Below are 16363 nucleotides of genomic sequence, written 5' to 3' on the forward strand. Positions count from 1 at the left end.
CTGGAATCCTCAGGGCAAAACTTCAGATGGCGTAACGAAATAAGGGAACAGCTCTCCATCTCGAACTTGGGATTCGAGCCAAACACACTTCCAAATCCTTGTGATATCTGCAGCAAGCTGGCCAGAAGTGACAGTAGGGGGAATGTCTGAAGGCCTCATGAGGGAGCCCCATAGACTTTCTAAAATAGGATGCACTGACACAAATACCAGTATATCTTAATAATACGACATAAATTAAAAATTTCCAAAGGTTTTATACATAGCCTCGGATAAAATCCAATCCCACGACCATACTGGTGCCTCAACACCACCAACCCAATGTGTTCCGATATGGCCACCTTGATCAGTGCTTTGGCATATATATATATATAAGTAAAAAGCAAGGAACAGGGCTCTGGGACACCAGTATGGCATATCAAATCTAACACTATAATGAATAGGGAGAGGAAGGGAAGGTGATTGTAAGCCGCTTTGAGACTCCTTCGGGTAGAGAAAAGTGGCATATAAGAACCAACTCTTCTTCTTCTTCAGTAATATCAGGGCTCTCTCAGCCTCACCCACCTCACAGGGTGTCTGTTGTAGGGAGAGGAAAGGGAAGGCGATTGGAAGCCACTTTGAGACTCCTTCGGGTAGAGAAAAGCAGCATATAAGAACCAACTCTTCTTCAGTAATATCAGGGCTCTCTCAGCCCCACCTCCCTCACAGGGTGTCTGTTGTATGGAGAGGAAAGGGAAGGCAATTGGAAGCCACTTTGAGACTCCTTCGGGTAGAGAAAAGTGGCATATAAGAACCAACTCTTCTTCTTCATTGGAGGCCCTGGAAGCTGGCTGCTTCTCAAATGATCATTCAAGGGAGACGTTCTCTCCTCCGACTCACTCTCTGAACATTCATCTTCCCAGGTCCAGTTTCAGCCCCGGACCCTACAACCTCTGCCCCCGCCGAGGTGAGGCTAGTGAATGGCACAAGTCCCTGTAGTGGGAGAGTGGAAGTGCTGCATAACGGCCAGTGGGGCACCGTCTGTCATGATGACTGGGGCATGGAGGAAGCCCGAGTGGTGTGCAGGCAATTGGGCTGTGCGACAGCCCTGTCTGCCTTGCCCAGAGCACATTTTGGAAGAGGGACTGGCCCTATCTGGATGGACGATGTTCGATGCAAAGGCACGGAATCCATGCTCAGCCAGTGCCCAGCAAGCCCTTGGGGTGATCACAAATGCAACCACGGAGAAGACGCTAGCGTCATATGCGCAGGTAAATCCACTGATCGATGGGTAGAGTTAAACTTTAGTTCTCCAATGATTGGTTTGTTCACCTGGCCAAAAATGCTGTGCCGTGGTGTTCCAGAATCGGCCGATGAAGCTTTGAACTGCACAGAAAGAAATGTTTTCATTTGCGCCTCAAGAAGCTGACAATCCTAAACGCACGAAAATCCTCTCGAGATTCATGCCTCTACTGAAAGTCATGAGGGTACATTATTCTTAAGAATGTGTTCTCACATTTGATGACAGTGTGTGTGAAAAGGGGGAATCTTGTGTGTTTGTGTGTGTGTGAAAAATGACACATAAAAAACCTGGTTTGTAGAGGAGGTAGATTTCATCCTGAGAGGATATATTGTAAGGCAGGGGTAGTCAACCTGTGGTCCTCCAGATGTCCATGGACTACAATTCCCATGAGCCCCTGCCATCAAATGCCATCAGCTGACCTCTTTCATGTTCTAAGAGCAGAGGAGGCCAAGATATTGTTCTCAAGATGTCCACGGACTACAGTTCCCAGGAGCCCCTGCCAGCACATGCTTAATAAACATCTTTCTTCAAATGTTGTAGATAGTTCATTTTGCCTTTATTCGCATATTCAGCAAGGTTATTTTCCTATTCTGGACAAATCCTAGAGTCAGGGGCTTCCCACACCGGGATCCTTGTAGCAAATTGTTTGCTGAACGAAAAATCGCCATTTAAAATAGTGGAATTCGTCGTTATGCATACCTGCCTTTGTAGTGGAATCCAGTTGTGTTTCTATTGTTTCCCACAGGCTTCCAGTCTCGGCAAAAATCGCTAGAAAGGAAGCGCTATTGCCAAGCTCGTCCCGCCCCTGGCCGTCAAGGAGCAAATGGGCGGCCGTTAGCATGCTCCCAAACAGCACCTTTCCCTTTAAGAAAGGTTTAAAAAAACACACGCACACACACCCATTGCAACGAATCTGCGTTGATTTGTTGCAACGGAAAGACCCATCCAGCTGGCAGGTGTGTTTGAGCTGCCGTTTCATCGTTGCCACGCTCCCCCCGAGTGAAAACCCCCCCCCTCACGGGCGTGATTTTCAGCCAAAAACAGTGTGAAAAATAAAGGGAAAATACATCAGCAAACGGCCTTCTCTGTTGTTTGTGCTTAGTGACTAAACAGCTCTCGGGAGGGCCTGCAGCCGGGGAAGCCTCACTGGCTAAACGGAGGCTCGCCGGTGCGTTGATCTCCTCTCGCTCGGAGAAAAAAAAAATGGCAATTGCTTCGCCAGAAGATCAGAGGAGAGAGCCAGGGGGAGGGACTTTGTAGAAACCACAACAATGGTAACGCACAGAACTTTCCCGCTAGTGTTGCAGATTGGTTGCAGGAGTGTAGCGCTTTCCGGAAGGTGAATCCACTTTTGGGGATTTCCCTGAAAGCGCTACAACGAAGCGCTTTTTGCGGATCGGTTTCAGGTGTGTGGCAGATTGTCAACGACGTTGTGCATAACGGCAAATCAGTAGCGTTTTCAATTGGCAACCGTTGTGCGATTTTGAAGGAGTGCGGAAAGCCCCTCAATACTCCTCTTGACTGAGTACTCTAGGGAAAAACAGCAGAAAATGGATGCTAGTGAAGAATCTAGCTGACTAAGTCCAGATACTGAATGGTGAAGCCACTGGTTTCGCTGAGCTTGTGAATGCTTGTGTTTGCATGTCACAAAAACATTTTTTTTAAAAGGTCTGCCGGGTTTGGTACCAAGGCCTGCTGCTTCAACATGAACAGCATGGTTTGTAACTGTCGTTCTGTTTCTCTTTTAACAGAGATAAGGCTGGTTGGTGGTTCATCAACCTGTACGGGCCGGGTTGAGGTGTTCCATAGCCCACAGTGGGGCACCGTGTGTGACAACGGCTGGGACATAAACGATGCCCGTGTTGTGTGCCTGGAAATGGGCTGTGGAAATGTCATAGCTGCACCCGGGGGAGCAAAGTTTGGACAAGGATCTGGTCCCTCTTGGATGGATGGAGTCAACTGCACAGGATCAGAAAACAGTCTCAGGAAATGCCCAGCAAACCCACTGGCCGAACACAGCTGTGACCACAGCAAAGATGCCGGTGTGGAGTGTGCAGGTAATGGCCAAAGAACCATAGATATTGTGACAGCCTTGCTTTCTTGAGTTCATGGGGACAATGCTTGCCTGGGTTGGTTCCCTTTGAAGGAAAGAAGGGGAGAGACACTGTGAGGCAGGTGGAGCTGAGAGAGCTCCAACAGGACTGCACTATCTGGGCTGTGACAAGGCCAAGGTCACCCTCCTGGCTGCGTGAGGAGGAGTAAGGAATCAAACCTGGGTCACTAGATTAGAAGCCGCCACTCTTAACCACTACACCATGCTGCCTCTCTGATTTCTGCCCATGGTCAAAAGAACCCATATGAACTGTTGATTTCCAAGTCATGCTCCCTAAACTTCTTCCTCCCTAGTCATCATTCAGCAATTGATGTGCAATGTATGGGTACCTGTGGAAGGATTAGATCCTATGTTTCCGATGCTCTCAAACACTGACTTTCTGTGTCACGTCGCAAAGCAAGATGGCGTCTGCTGTTGTCCACTGCCTGCCATCGCACTGCCGGCATGCCTGTTGGCTGAGTTTCAGTATGCAGACAGGAGCTGAGCATTAGACACTTAGAAAATAAAATCGTTTTTATTATGAAGAGAAACAACTTGGCAGGAGCAGGAAGTTGCCTGTTGAGCCCATCGGGAAACTGGAGGAATTTATTTGAAAACCATGGGGAATGACCTATTCTAACTATGCTAAATGCCCATCTCCCTCAATGCCCCCTGCAGGACACTCTTCATATTCTATTCAATCATGTACTGCAGGTCTTGAATATTCCAACAATGCTTAGACTGCATAGAAATTTACCATGATGCAATGTCAAAGGGCATTTTCCCCTTTTGGGATAAATGTGCATTCATTCTGTGTTTGCAATATAAATGACTGATATTCTTATCAACTGTTTCTCCTGTCTGTCACCTCACGATTCAAAGGGCTAGCTTATTTCCCCTAAGGTTTAAAGCATGGTGTGGTCGTGTTATGCATGGGTATATATTTGCAGCTGAAAATTCCAGGCAGGGGGAAGAGGAGGTGACGTCATAACATCGGAGGTTCCAGTAAATCCGAGCACTGAACAGCAGACCTCTGCACCAATCCCTGAGAAGCTCTTTTCCCTGAGCACAATCCTAGAAAGAAGATTTGCATTTGTGAGCCAAATGCAGCAAGACTATTTCCACATGGATAGTGCTCAGATTATGTCCATTCTTGGCATGCCCTGTTCAACTAAGGTCAAAACACGCTTGCAGGAAAGATGATGCAGAAGAAGACCCTTTGTTCAGAAACGTTCTTTCTTTCTTTGTGCCTTTCTTCTTCTCCTTAGAGCCTCCGGGAATTCGATTAGCAGAAGGACCTAATCACTGCTCTGGTAGAGTTGAGATATTGGAGGGACAAACATGGGGAACTGTATGTGACGATGATTGGGACCTTGAAGATGCCAAAGTTGTGTGTCGTTTTCTCGGCTGCGGAATGGCTGTTTCTGCGCCACGAGGTTCTCATTTTGGAGCAGGGAGTGGACCCATCCATCCACTTAGTGTTTACTGCATAGGGGACGAGAAGGCCATCAGTGAATGTTTCATTACAGGAGTGGGAATGTCTTCCTGTGGCCACGGTGGAGTATCTGGTGTTATATGTTCAGGTAAGAGACAGGTGTGCTGAATGAAAACTGATCAAAAAGGTAAGAAAATTTCTTTCTCTTCCATAATTTTGAAAATGCCCAACCCTTACCTGACAGCCTGGGTCATTACTTCATTGTTTGCTCTTTCCTCACATATGCACGCACACATCCCAAATTATCCCATGGATTCCACGTTGACAGCAGGACACGGGGGGGGGGGAATGGGTACAACCAAAAAGGAACGAAAAAACCTGGGTGCACCTACAGAGCAAATCCCTCCCGATGCCTCAAGCAAGCCATCTATGAGCACAACTAATAAGCAGAAGCTGGGGAAATATTGATTGATTGATTGATGATATATGATGATGATATCCATTCAGTCATGTCCAATTCTTGGCGTTCCTTTGAGTCAACAAGTAAAACTGTTAACATTAATTTGAAACAGTTTAAAATGGTTGCAAAACCAAATTCTGGTTGAAAAGCTACCCAGCGTCAAACTCTGCCAGCTGTTAAGTCAGACAGTGGTCTGGATCTCCCCTAGATGAAGGTGAATAACAGTATGGGGAGGGTGGGGGCAATGGAAGTTTGATGGTCAACTTTCGTCAGCCCCAACCCAAAGCCAGGTGGAAGAGCTTGGCCTTGCAGGCCCTGCGGAACTGTGCTAGTTAAAGGTGATGATGACATTACAGCCTCCTATTTTTCCGTACTGTTTTAACTGGTACCCCCAAAGAACCAATTGTACTGTTTTGAGAATGCTAAAAATTACCTACTGAAGATCTGACAGTACTATAATGATGGGCTGGGATTGCCCCAATGAGCATGGATCATTACAAGGGCCTGGGGTCACCTCCTGAGTTCTTTGAATAGAACCAGGGTGGTCATGAAATTCATAGCCTTTGAGATGACCGGCCCTGATGAACTATAGTTGGGTTCAATTGCACGCTCTCCACGGGGGCAGCATAACACATAATACTGCCCAGCAAAACATTGAACATAGTAAAAAAGGCTTTGTGGATCTTGGGGGAAAAGTAAAGGACCTGGGAGCAGAAGAAGAAGAAGAAGAAGAAGAAGAAGAAGAAGAAGAAGAAGAAGAAGAAGAAGAAGAAGAAGAAGAAGAAGAAGAAGAAGAAGAAGAAGAAGAAGAAGAGTTGGTTCTTATATGCCGCTTTTACCTACCCGAAGGAGGCTCAAAGTGGTTTACAGTCGCCTTCCCATTCCTCTCCCCACAACAGACACCCTGTGGGGTGGGTGAGGCTGAGAAAGCGCAGATATCACAGGTTGTGCTTCCTGTAAGCGGCCAAGGCATAGGAAGAGAGAGAAAAATTATGCAAGTAAATGACTGGCTACGTCAATGGTGTCAATGGGTACGGTTTGGATTTCTGGATCATGGTCAACGATGTCAATATGAGGGGCTATTATCAGGAGATTTACGATTGACCTCGCAATCACTTTCTTCCTTTATATTTTCCTCCAATTGTTCTGAAACACCATAGAGCCACATTTCAGTTTTCGATGGATTAATTTTAAATCCAGCATGCTTGCCAAAGTCAGACAGTAGGTTGAGGAAAGAAGGAATTGACAAGTCCGGTTTAGAAAGCATTAAAGCCACATCATCTGTGAAACTCCTTGTCCTTTCTATACAAATTCCAGGAATCGGCTCTGTATTACGTGTCTTTGTCAAAATAGTCTCTAAAACCATACTCTAAAGCCTTGTCTGGTGCCTTTTTCATTTGGAATCTTTTGCACTGTTAACATAACATTTACCAAAAGTCTTGCATCTTGTTTAGAATATTTGTTTTAATTACTTCCAAGAACCTTTCTCTACAATTCAAAGTTTGTAAGGTAGCGAACAAAAACTTCCATTGCACATTATCAAATGCTTTCTCTACTTCCAAAAAAATAAAACCTGTTTGTTGCCGTGCTCTCTAAAGATGATCCATAGCGTTTATGATCAAATGTATATTGTTTCTCATGAATCTCCTGGCGATAAAGCCTGTTTGAGCTTCATGCACCACCCCCGAAATACATCTTCTCAGCCTTTCTGTCCAAATGTTAACAAAAATTTTATAATTCACATTCAAAAGTCAAACTGGTCTATAAGATTGTGGTCATGCAGCCAGCTGGGCTCATGAAAGCCTTGATAGTGCTGTTTTCACAGAGCAAGAATATCAGGACTTTCTCAGCCCCACCTCCCTCACAGGGTGTCTGTTGCAGGGAGAGGAAAGGGAAGGCAATTGTAAGCCGCTTTGAGACTCCTTCAGGTAGAGAAAAGCGGCATATAAGAACCAACTCTTCTTCTTCATTGGAGCCCCTGGAAGCTGGCTGCTGTTAGGAAAAGGATATTAGACTCGGTGGACCTGGTCTGATCTAGCAAGGCAATTCTGACTGCTTTCCCGCCCCCTCCCCAGCCACTTTCCTGTCCTAATTCTGCTTCTCAAATGATAATTCCAGGGAGACGTTCTCATCTCTGACTGACTCTCTGAACGTTCATCTTCCCAGGTGCAGATTGGGTCCCAGAGCCTACAACCCCAGAGCCTACAGGCCCCATCGAGTTGAGGCTGGTGAATGGAACAAGTCCGTGCAGTGGGAGAGTGGAAGTGCTGCATAACGGCCAGTGGGGCACCGTTTGTGACTATGGCTGGGACATGGAGGATGCCGGAGTGGTGTGCCGGCAGGTGGGCTGCATGACAGCACTGTCTGCCTTGCCTGGAGCACATTTTGGAAGAGGGACTGGCCCTATTTGGCTGGATCATGTTCGATGCAATGGCATGGAATCTACACTCAGTCAGTGCCTAGCAAGGCCTTGGGGAGATAACAGCTGCCATCATGGATACGATGCTAGCGTCATATGCACAGGTAAATCCACTGATCTATGGGTAGAGATTCATTTTAGCTCTCCAATTATTGGTTTGCTCACCAGGCCAAAATTGCTGTGCCGTGGTGTTCCAGAATCAGCTGATGAAGCTTTGAACCACATAGAAAGAAATATTTTCATTTATGCCTCAAATTGTTGTTAAAGGTAAAGCAAAGCAAGTGTTACCAGAAGCTGGCCATCCTAAACACAGGGGTTTCCTCTCGAGATTAATTGGTCTACTAAAGGTCATGAGGTTACATTTTTCTTAAGAATGTGCTGTGAGAAAAGGGGAAACCTTGTGTGTGTGTGTGTGTGTGGGAAATGATAAAACAAACAAACCAACAAACAAAAACACCCAGGTTTGGGGAGGAGGTAGATTTCATCCTGAGAGGATACATTGTAAAGAAACTTCCTGAAGTGAAGCTGGCATAACACAGGTTTGGGATGGCTAAATTAAGCCACTGAATAAAGAAAATCTGTCATGGAAGGCTGAGCCCACCATAAATTGACCTCTTCCATGTTCTAAGAGCAGGGGTGGCCAAGATATGGCTCTCCAGATGCCCATGGACTACAATTCTCAGGAGCCCCTGCCAGCCATGCTGACATCCCCTTAATTATCATTTTAAGGTGTTGTCAGTAATATACAATGGTTCTTACTTCTTTTTGAACACTATTGTATTCAACTTTTCAAATTCAAGTTTCAACCCTGATGATCATTACTATGACTTTAATGCTGCATGTTGTTGCACCTCTCCATACTCATTAGAATCTGTAACCCATAAAAATATGTGCAAAGACATGTCTATTAAATATCTCATATCAGGAACCCATCTGCGTTGGGGATATTACATTCAAAACAGATTTTAAGTCTACTTCTATTTCATTTGCATTTATGCAATTTATTTTAGACTGCTTCTCAATCCATGTTTGCCTCCTGCTAGCAGACTACACATCTCTCTTCAAATGTTATAGATTGTTCATTTTGCCCTTATTGGACATTCAGCAAGGCTATTTCCCTGTTCTTCTAAACATAGTCAGATGCGCAGAGTCAATACTCCTCTTGACTGAGCACTCTAGGGACAAGGAGAAGAAAATGGATGCCAATGAAGAATCTAGCTGAGTAAGACCAGTAACACAATGGTGAAGCCACTGGTTTCACTGAGCTTTTAAATGTTTATGTCTGCATGTCACAATAGCTTTTTGTGTTTCTTTTACAGTCTGGCAGGTTTGGCATGAAGGCCTGCTGCTTCAACATGAACAGCATGGGTTGTAACTGTCGTTCTGTTTCTCTTTTAACAGACATAAGGCTCGTTGGCGGTTCAGATCCCTGTTCCGGCCGGGTTGAGGTGTTCCATAACCAACAGTGGGGCACCGTGTGTGACAACGGCTGGGACATAAACGATGCCCGTGTTGCGTGCCTGGAAGCGGGCTGCGGAAATGCCATAGCTGCGCCTGGGGGAGCAAAATTTGGGAAAGGATATGGTCCCTCTTGGATGGTTGGAGTCAACTGCACAGGATCAGAAGAGAGTCTCAGTAAATGCCCGGCAAACCCACTGGCCGAACACAGCTGTGATCACAGCAAAGATGCCGGTGTGGAGTGTGCAGGTAATGGCCAAAGAAGCATAGATATTGTGACACTCAGCCTTGCTTACTTGAGTTCATGGGGACTAAGCTTGCCTGGGTTGGTTCCCTTTGAAGGAAAGATCACTGGAGAATTATGATGACTTTGAGATATTTGCTTTATATTGATTAAAAAAAGCACACGTGGGAGACCAAACAAAAGGAACTCCTGAAGGGTAGCAGATCCCTAAACAGAGAGGTCCTGTATTGTCAACATGCTTCACCCCACTGACAGGAAAATTTATTTCCTGCTCTTTCTGTCTCTTCCGGCGTCAAAATTATGCTTTATCTTCATGCACAACCCTGTCTCTACCTTCTCTTCAGCAACAAGGGCGCTCAGCATGGTGTAGTGCAGGGGTAGTCAAACTGCGGCCCTCCAGATGTCCATGGACTACAATTCCCAGGAGTCCCTGCCAGCGAATGCTGGCAAGGGCTCCTGGGAATTGTAGTCCATGGACATCTGGAGGGCCGCAGTTTGACTACCCCTGGTGTAGTGGTTAAGAGCGGTGGTAGCTTCTAATCTAGCGGGACGGGCTTGATTCCTCACTCGTCCACAGGGAGCCAGTTGGCTGATTCGGGGTTTGTCAAAGACCCGACAGCCCTGTCAGAGCTCTTTCAGCCTCACCTACCTCACAGGGTGTCTGTTGTGGGGAGAGGAAGGCAAGGTGATTGTAAGTTGCTTTGAGATGATTCGGGCAGTGAAAAGCGAGGTATAAAACCCAATTCTTCTTCTACACCTTCATCTTCATCATCATATATTCCAAGCTCAGAAGGGCACTTGCCAGAACTCTGAATCTTAAGGACCACTGACAAGGTATCTGTTGTCCTTTAGAAACCTGTGCCATATAGGAGAGGGTGAAAATATTCAGGGGATAGTAGTCAGAGTGATGGATAAGAGGGTGAAATAATATTTTCTTAATTATTGTTCTGTAAAGAGAAGCTTAGTGTACCAGACTGTTTCCTAACAAAAGGCCCAAAAACTTGACTGTATCTGATATGTTCTATTCTCAAGGCCAGAGACAATTGTTTATGTTACCAGGGGACTGAGAAAGAACGGGAAATTGCCTTTTGTAACCTTTACCCAGTGACTTAGCATAATGGCAATGGGGGGTCCTGTGGGATATGCAAGGGGTGGAGACCCCAGGTTATTGGTTTGACCCAAAGGACATCATTTTTCCCTGCCTTCAGTGGAATATTATAAAGTCTCATGCAATCCTTTGTTCTGTACACAGATTTGGGATATGCCCCTGTGACTGTATTTCTACTGCAGTAAAAATATAAAAGGTTCTTCTCTCAGTGTGATTTTTGGGATGGCAAAGAGACCTAATTTAGCCACTTGGCTACCAAAAGTGCAAGCTTGTAATAATAGGGAAAAGTGCCATAGAATCATATAGGGCATCACCCAAAGACACTCTATACAACTGTTTATTTAGCTCACTGAAATCCAATATCTTCTCCAAGATTTCTTCACATCCGAGGGTCCAGTAAATCCGAGCGCTGAACAGCAAACTTCTGCACCAATCCCTGAGAAGCTCTTTTCCCTGAGCACAATTCTAGAAAGAAGATTTGCAATGAGAAAGGCTATTTCCACATGGATAGTGCTCAGATTATGTCCATTCTTGGCATGCCCTGTTCAACTAGGGTCAAAGTGTGCTTGCAGGAGAGATGATGCAGAAGAATACCCTTTGTTCGGAAACATTCGTTCTTTGTTTGTGCCTTTCTTCTTCTCCTTAGAACCTCCAGGAATTCGATTAGCAGAAGGACCAAGTCACTGCTCTGGCAGAGTTGAGATATTTCTGGACCAAACTTGGGGAACTATATGTGACAGCTACTGGGACCCTGAAGAAGCTAATGTTGTGTGTCGCTTTCTCGGCTGTGGAATGGCTGTTTCATCACCACGAGGTTCTCATTTTGGAACAGGGAGTGGCCGCATCCATCCATATCGTATTTACTGCACAGGGTACGAGCAGGCCATCAGTGAATGCTTTACTGAAGGAGGGGGACTGCCGGACTGTAGCCACAGTGAAGAAGCTGGTGTTATATGTTCAGGTAAGAGACAGGTGTGCCGAATGATAACTTATCAAAAGAATAAGAATCTTTCTTCTCTTCCATTATTTTGAAATTGCCCAACCTTTACCCGACAGCCTGGGTCATTCCTTCATTATTTGCTCTGTCCCCACGTATGCACGCACACATCCCAAATTATCCCGTGGATTCCGGGTTGATTCCCATGGATTCCAACACAAAGAGCATGGACGCTCCAATCACATGCCCGCTCCGTCCTTTAAGAATGATATGGACACACGGGTTGTTATTTTTAGCATTTTTCAAAATAAGCATTACGGAAATAGGAATCAGTTCAGTTAAGCCACTCCCACTCTGCAACTTCCCAGCCCCCTGCCTCGGGGGACTGATGGTAACAGATGGTAATCAGGGAGTGTTCTAGCTTTGCTCCATGAGATACACATCTTTTGACCATGCAATTGAAATGGTTTGGGGCGTAGCCATGGCACACTGATACCCAAATGCAAGGTCCAGTCTGAGTGCTCTGAGAGAACTGGGAATGGCCCACAGTTACACAGCAGGCCTCTGGTGTTTCTAAGCAGTTTAAGATCACCTTTCCTTCTTCTCCCCATAACAGACCTCCTGTGAGGGAGGCTGCTAAGGAGGGCAGTGAGCTGTGTTGGACACACCTGATTGGCCTGTATTCAAGCTTGGATACCCTGGACATGCTCCTCCCACAGGGGCATTTCACAAAAACATAGAGGAACCATAGATAAGGATATTTTAGACTGCTTATCATTCCATGTTTGCCTCCTACTAGCACAGAACACGTCTCTCTACAAATGTTGTAGATTGTTCATTTTGCCCTTATTGCATGTTCAGGAAGGTTATTTTCCTGTTCTTCTAAACATGGGCAGACTCCTAGAGTCAATACTCTTCATGATTCTATACTCAAGTAGAAACAGAAGATGCCAATGAAGAATAAGGCCAGTAACAGAATGGTGAAGACACTCGTTTCACTGAGGTTTGGTACCAAGGCCTGCTGCTTCAACATGAATGGCATGGGTTGTAACTGTCATTCTATTCCTCTTTTATCAGAGGTAAGGCTGGTTGGCAGTTCAGATCCCTGTTCCGGCCGGGTTGAGGTGCTCCATAATGAACAGTGGGGAACCGTGTGTGACAACGACTGGGACATAAACGATGCCCGTGTTGCGTGCCTGGAAGCAGGCTGCGGAAATGTCATAGCTGCACCAGGAGGAGCAAAGTTTGGGAAAGGATCTGGTCCCTCTTGGATGGATGGAGTCAACTGCACAGGATCAGAAAACAGTCTCAGTAAATGCCCGGCAAACCCACTGGCCGAACACAGCTGTGACCACAGCAAAGATGCCGGTGTGGAGTGTGCAGGTAATGGCCCAAGAACCATAGATATTGTGACACTCAGCCTTGCTTTCTTGAGTTCATGGGGACAATGCTTGCCTGGGTTGGTTCCCTTTGAAGGAAAGATCACTAGAGAATTATGGTGACTTTGAGATATTTGCTTTATATATTGATAAATAAAGCACATGTGGGAGACCAAATAAAAGGAACTCCTGAAGGGTAGCAGATCCCTAAACAGAGAGGTCCTGCATTGTCAACATGCTTCACTCCACTGACAGGAAAATCTGTCTCCTGCTCTTTCTGTCTCTTCCAGCATCAAAATTATGCTTTCTCTTTATGCACACTCCTATCTCTACCATCCCTACAGCAAGACGGTGGCTCAGCATGGTGTAGTGGTTAGAAGTGGTGGCTTGATTCCCCGATAGTGCTGTTCTGACCAAGCAATCCTGTCAGAGCTCTTTCAGCCTCAGCTACCTCAAAGGGTTTCTGTTGTGGGGAGAGGAAGGGAAGGTGATTGAAAGTTGCTTTCTGATTCCTTTGGACAGTGAAAAGCGGTGTATAAAAAATACTGGGCACTGATGGCCAAATGCGATGTCCAGTCAGCCTGCCACCTCCTTCTGATACATACTGAGGTTCCAATTCAGGGAGAAGTGGTATGTTGATAAAGTCATGCCCATGGGGTGTGCTATAGCTAGTGCAGCCTTTGAGAAGTTTAGATCCTTCATGGAATGGGCTCTGATGATAAAAGGAGTGTTTACTCAGGTCACCCATTATTTGAATGACTTCTTGGTAGTGAGTCCTGCAAATACCAGGGATCGAGCAGCGATCCTGCAACAACTGCAGGAGTTGGCTGTGGAAATCAGGATCCCTCTGGTTCTGGGAAAAAAACAGATGGCCACTCATCCAAGCTTTCCTTCTTAGGTATCCACATTGACTCCTTACGGGGTACTGCCAGCCTGCCACGGCACAAGGTAGATTGTCTTCGGGTCTGGTTTGATTCCATGTTGTCATTTAAAAAATATACACTTAGAGAAATACAAGCACCTGATTGACTGGGCACCTGAACTTTGCATGCTAAGTTGTGGCTCCTGGGCAAGTGTTCTGTGCCCGCTTGGCATGGGCAATGAGTAAGGCAAATCGGCTCTATTATCATATATTATTGAACAAGGGTTTAAAAGCAGACCTTAAGTTGTGGAAGTCCTTCCTTGAGTAATTCAATGGGGTGACAATTCCGCAAAACCTGTGGGATTTGGGGGAGGCTAGGTCCATTTAGATGCTCCAGGTAGTATGGACTTTCGGATATGCTTCAAGAAGCATTGATGTGCTAGCAAATGGCCTACTAGTCGGGATGCAGGGATCCAGAGAGACTTGACCTTCCTGGAGGTATTTCCCATTCTGGTTGCAGTGGTCCTATGGAAGGACCACTTTGCAAATAAAAGAATGCTGTTCTTGTGTGACAACCAAGCAGTGGTGAATATAGTGAACCCTGGCAAATGGCCAGGTCCAAGCAAGTCATGCACTTGGTTTGAGACTGGCCCTTACCTGCCTTGAGTCAAACATTTTGTTTCATTGGCACCATGTTGCCAGGGGACAGAATGAGGTGGCCGATGCTTGCAGCTTAATTAGAGAATGGGGTAGGCAGACAGTCAAGGTAGAGAATGAGGTCCTCATGTGCAGGGGTCCATTGCTGACTATAACAAAGTCTAAGACAGATCAATTAGGTTGAGGTCAGAGACTGTTCATTAAGGGTTTGGGTGGGAATCAACACTGGCCACTCAGGTGCTTTAAAAAGTACATGACAGTACGGATTTGCCTGCTGAGGGTACTTCTTATTCATGAAAATGGATCATGCTTGTCCCCCCTCAAATTTGGGAGCAATTCTGCAATGTTGTCTTCACCAGATGAGTTGTGACCCTGATGTTTATTGGCTTCACTCTTTCAGAATTGGCATGGAGACACAGGTGCATCATGATGGAGCTATGCCTCAGGAGATCATGGGTTTGGGTCGGTGGAGATCCCAAGCATATGGCTGGGAGGCCAAGGGATTGTTGGCCAGGAGGCCAAGGTGAAGGGTTGGCCCCCTATCAAAAGCCGCTTCCCCGTGGGAAGGATTCCTGGAAGGCAAGGGGCCCATTCCCCCGACAGGGAATGCTGGGGGTCCAAGGGCGCCTCAGGGGGTAGGACTAGATGACCCAGGAGTTCCCCTCCAATTCTATTATTCTACAATTCCAGAGGAAGGGAAGACGATTGTAAGCTGCTTTGAGATTCCTTCGCATGGAGAAAAGTGGCATATGAAAACCAACTCTTCTTCATTGAAGCCCCTGGCAGCTGTTAGGAAAAAGATATTGGACTCGGTGGACCTGGTCCGATCTAGCAAGGCAATTCTGACTTCCTTTCTGCCCCCTCCCCAGCCACTTTTCTTTCCTAATGCTGCTTCTCAAATGATAATTCAAGGGAGACATACTCTCCTCTGACTCACTCTCTGAACATTCATCTTCCCAGATGCAGTTCCGGTCCCAGACCCTACAACCTCTGGCCCCGACAAGTTGAGGCTGGTGAATGGAACAAGTCCGTGCAGTGGGAGAGTGGAAGTGCTGCATAACGGCCAGTGGGGCACCGTCTGTCATGATGACTGGGGCATGGAGGAAGCCCAAGTGGTGTGCCGGCAGGTGGGCTGCATGAAAGCACTGTCTGCCTTGCCTGGAGCACATTTTGGAAGAGGGACCGGCCGTATCTGGCTGGATGATGTTCGATGCGAAGGCACGGAATCCACACTCAGTCAGTGCCCAGCAAGGTCTTGGGGATATAACAACTGCAACCATGGAAAGGATGCTAGCGTCATATGCGCAGGTAAATAGACTGATGTATGGGTAGAGTTACACTTTAATTCTCCAATGATTGGTTTGTTCACCTGGCCAAAAATGCTGTGCCGTGGTGTTCGAGAATCAGCACCCCATGGAAAAAAATGTTTTCATTTGCGCCTCAAATTGTTGTTAAAGCAAAGCAATGCAAGTATTACCAGAAGCTGGCAATCCTAAACACAGGGAAATCCTCTCAAGATTAATTTGTCTTCTAAAGGTCATGAGGTTACATTTTTCTTAAGAACGTGCTCCCACATTTGATGACAATGTGTGTGAAAAGGGGAAACCTTGTGTGTGTGTTCTGTTTCTCTTTTAACAGAGATAAGGCTGGTTGGTGGTTCATCAACGTGTACTGGCCGGGTTGAGGTGCTCCATAATGAACAGTGGGGAACCGTGTGTGACAACGGCTGGGACATAAACGATGCCCGTGTTGCGTGCCTGGAAGTGGGCTGTGGAAATGTCATAGCTGCACCCGGGGGAGCAAAATTTGGACAAGGATCTGGTCCCTCTTGGATGGATGGAGTCAACTGCACAGGATCAGAAAGCAGTCTCAGTAAATGTCCAGCAAACCCACTGGCCGAACACAGCTGTGGCCACAGCAAAGATGCCGGTGTGGAGTGTGCAGGTAATGGCCAAAGAAGCATAGATATTGTGACACTCAGCCTTGCTTACTTGTGTTCATGGGGACAATGCTTGCCTGGTTTGATTCCCTTT

General features: G+C 46.3%; 1 protein-coding gene across 1 annotated transcript in view; it reads left to right on the forward strand.

Moving 5' to 3' along the window:
- The window catches only part of LOC143825220 (scavenger receptor cysteine-rich domain-containing protein DMBT1-like), a 57511-nt gene that overhangs the window by 1338 nt on the left and 39810 nt on the right, over positions 1–16363 (forward strand). The window contains exons 2-10 of the mRNA XM_077313244.1: positions 900–1247; positions 3031–3336; positions 4640–4954; positions 7433–7789; positions 9087–9392; positions 11142–11456; positions 12510–12815; positions 15291–15638; positions 15969–16274. Coding sequence (XP_077169359.1) covers positions 900–1247; positions 3031–3336; positions 4640–4954; positions 7433–7789; positions 9087–9392; positions 11142–11456; positions 12510–12815; positions 15291–15638; positions 15969–16274 — 2907 coding nt within the window. The remainder of the gene's footprint in view (positions 1–899; positions 1248–3030; positions 3337–4639; positions 4955–7432; positions 7790–9086; positions 9393–11141; positions 11457–12509; positions 12816–15290; positions 15639–15968; positions 16275–16363) is intronic.

The sequence above is a fragment of the Paroedura picta genome, chromosome 16 (assembly GCF_049243985.1).
Source record: "Paroedura picta isolate Pp20150507F chromosome 16, Ppicta_v3.0, whole genome shotgun sequence".
NCBI lineage: Eukaryota > Metazoa > Chordata > Lepidosauria > Squamata > Gekkonidae > Paroedura > Paroedura picta.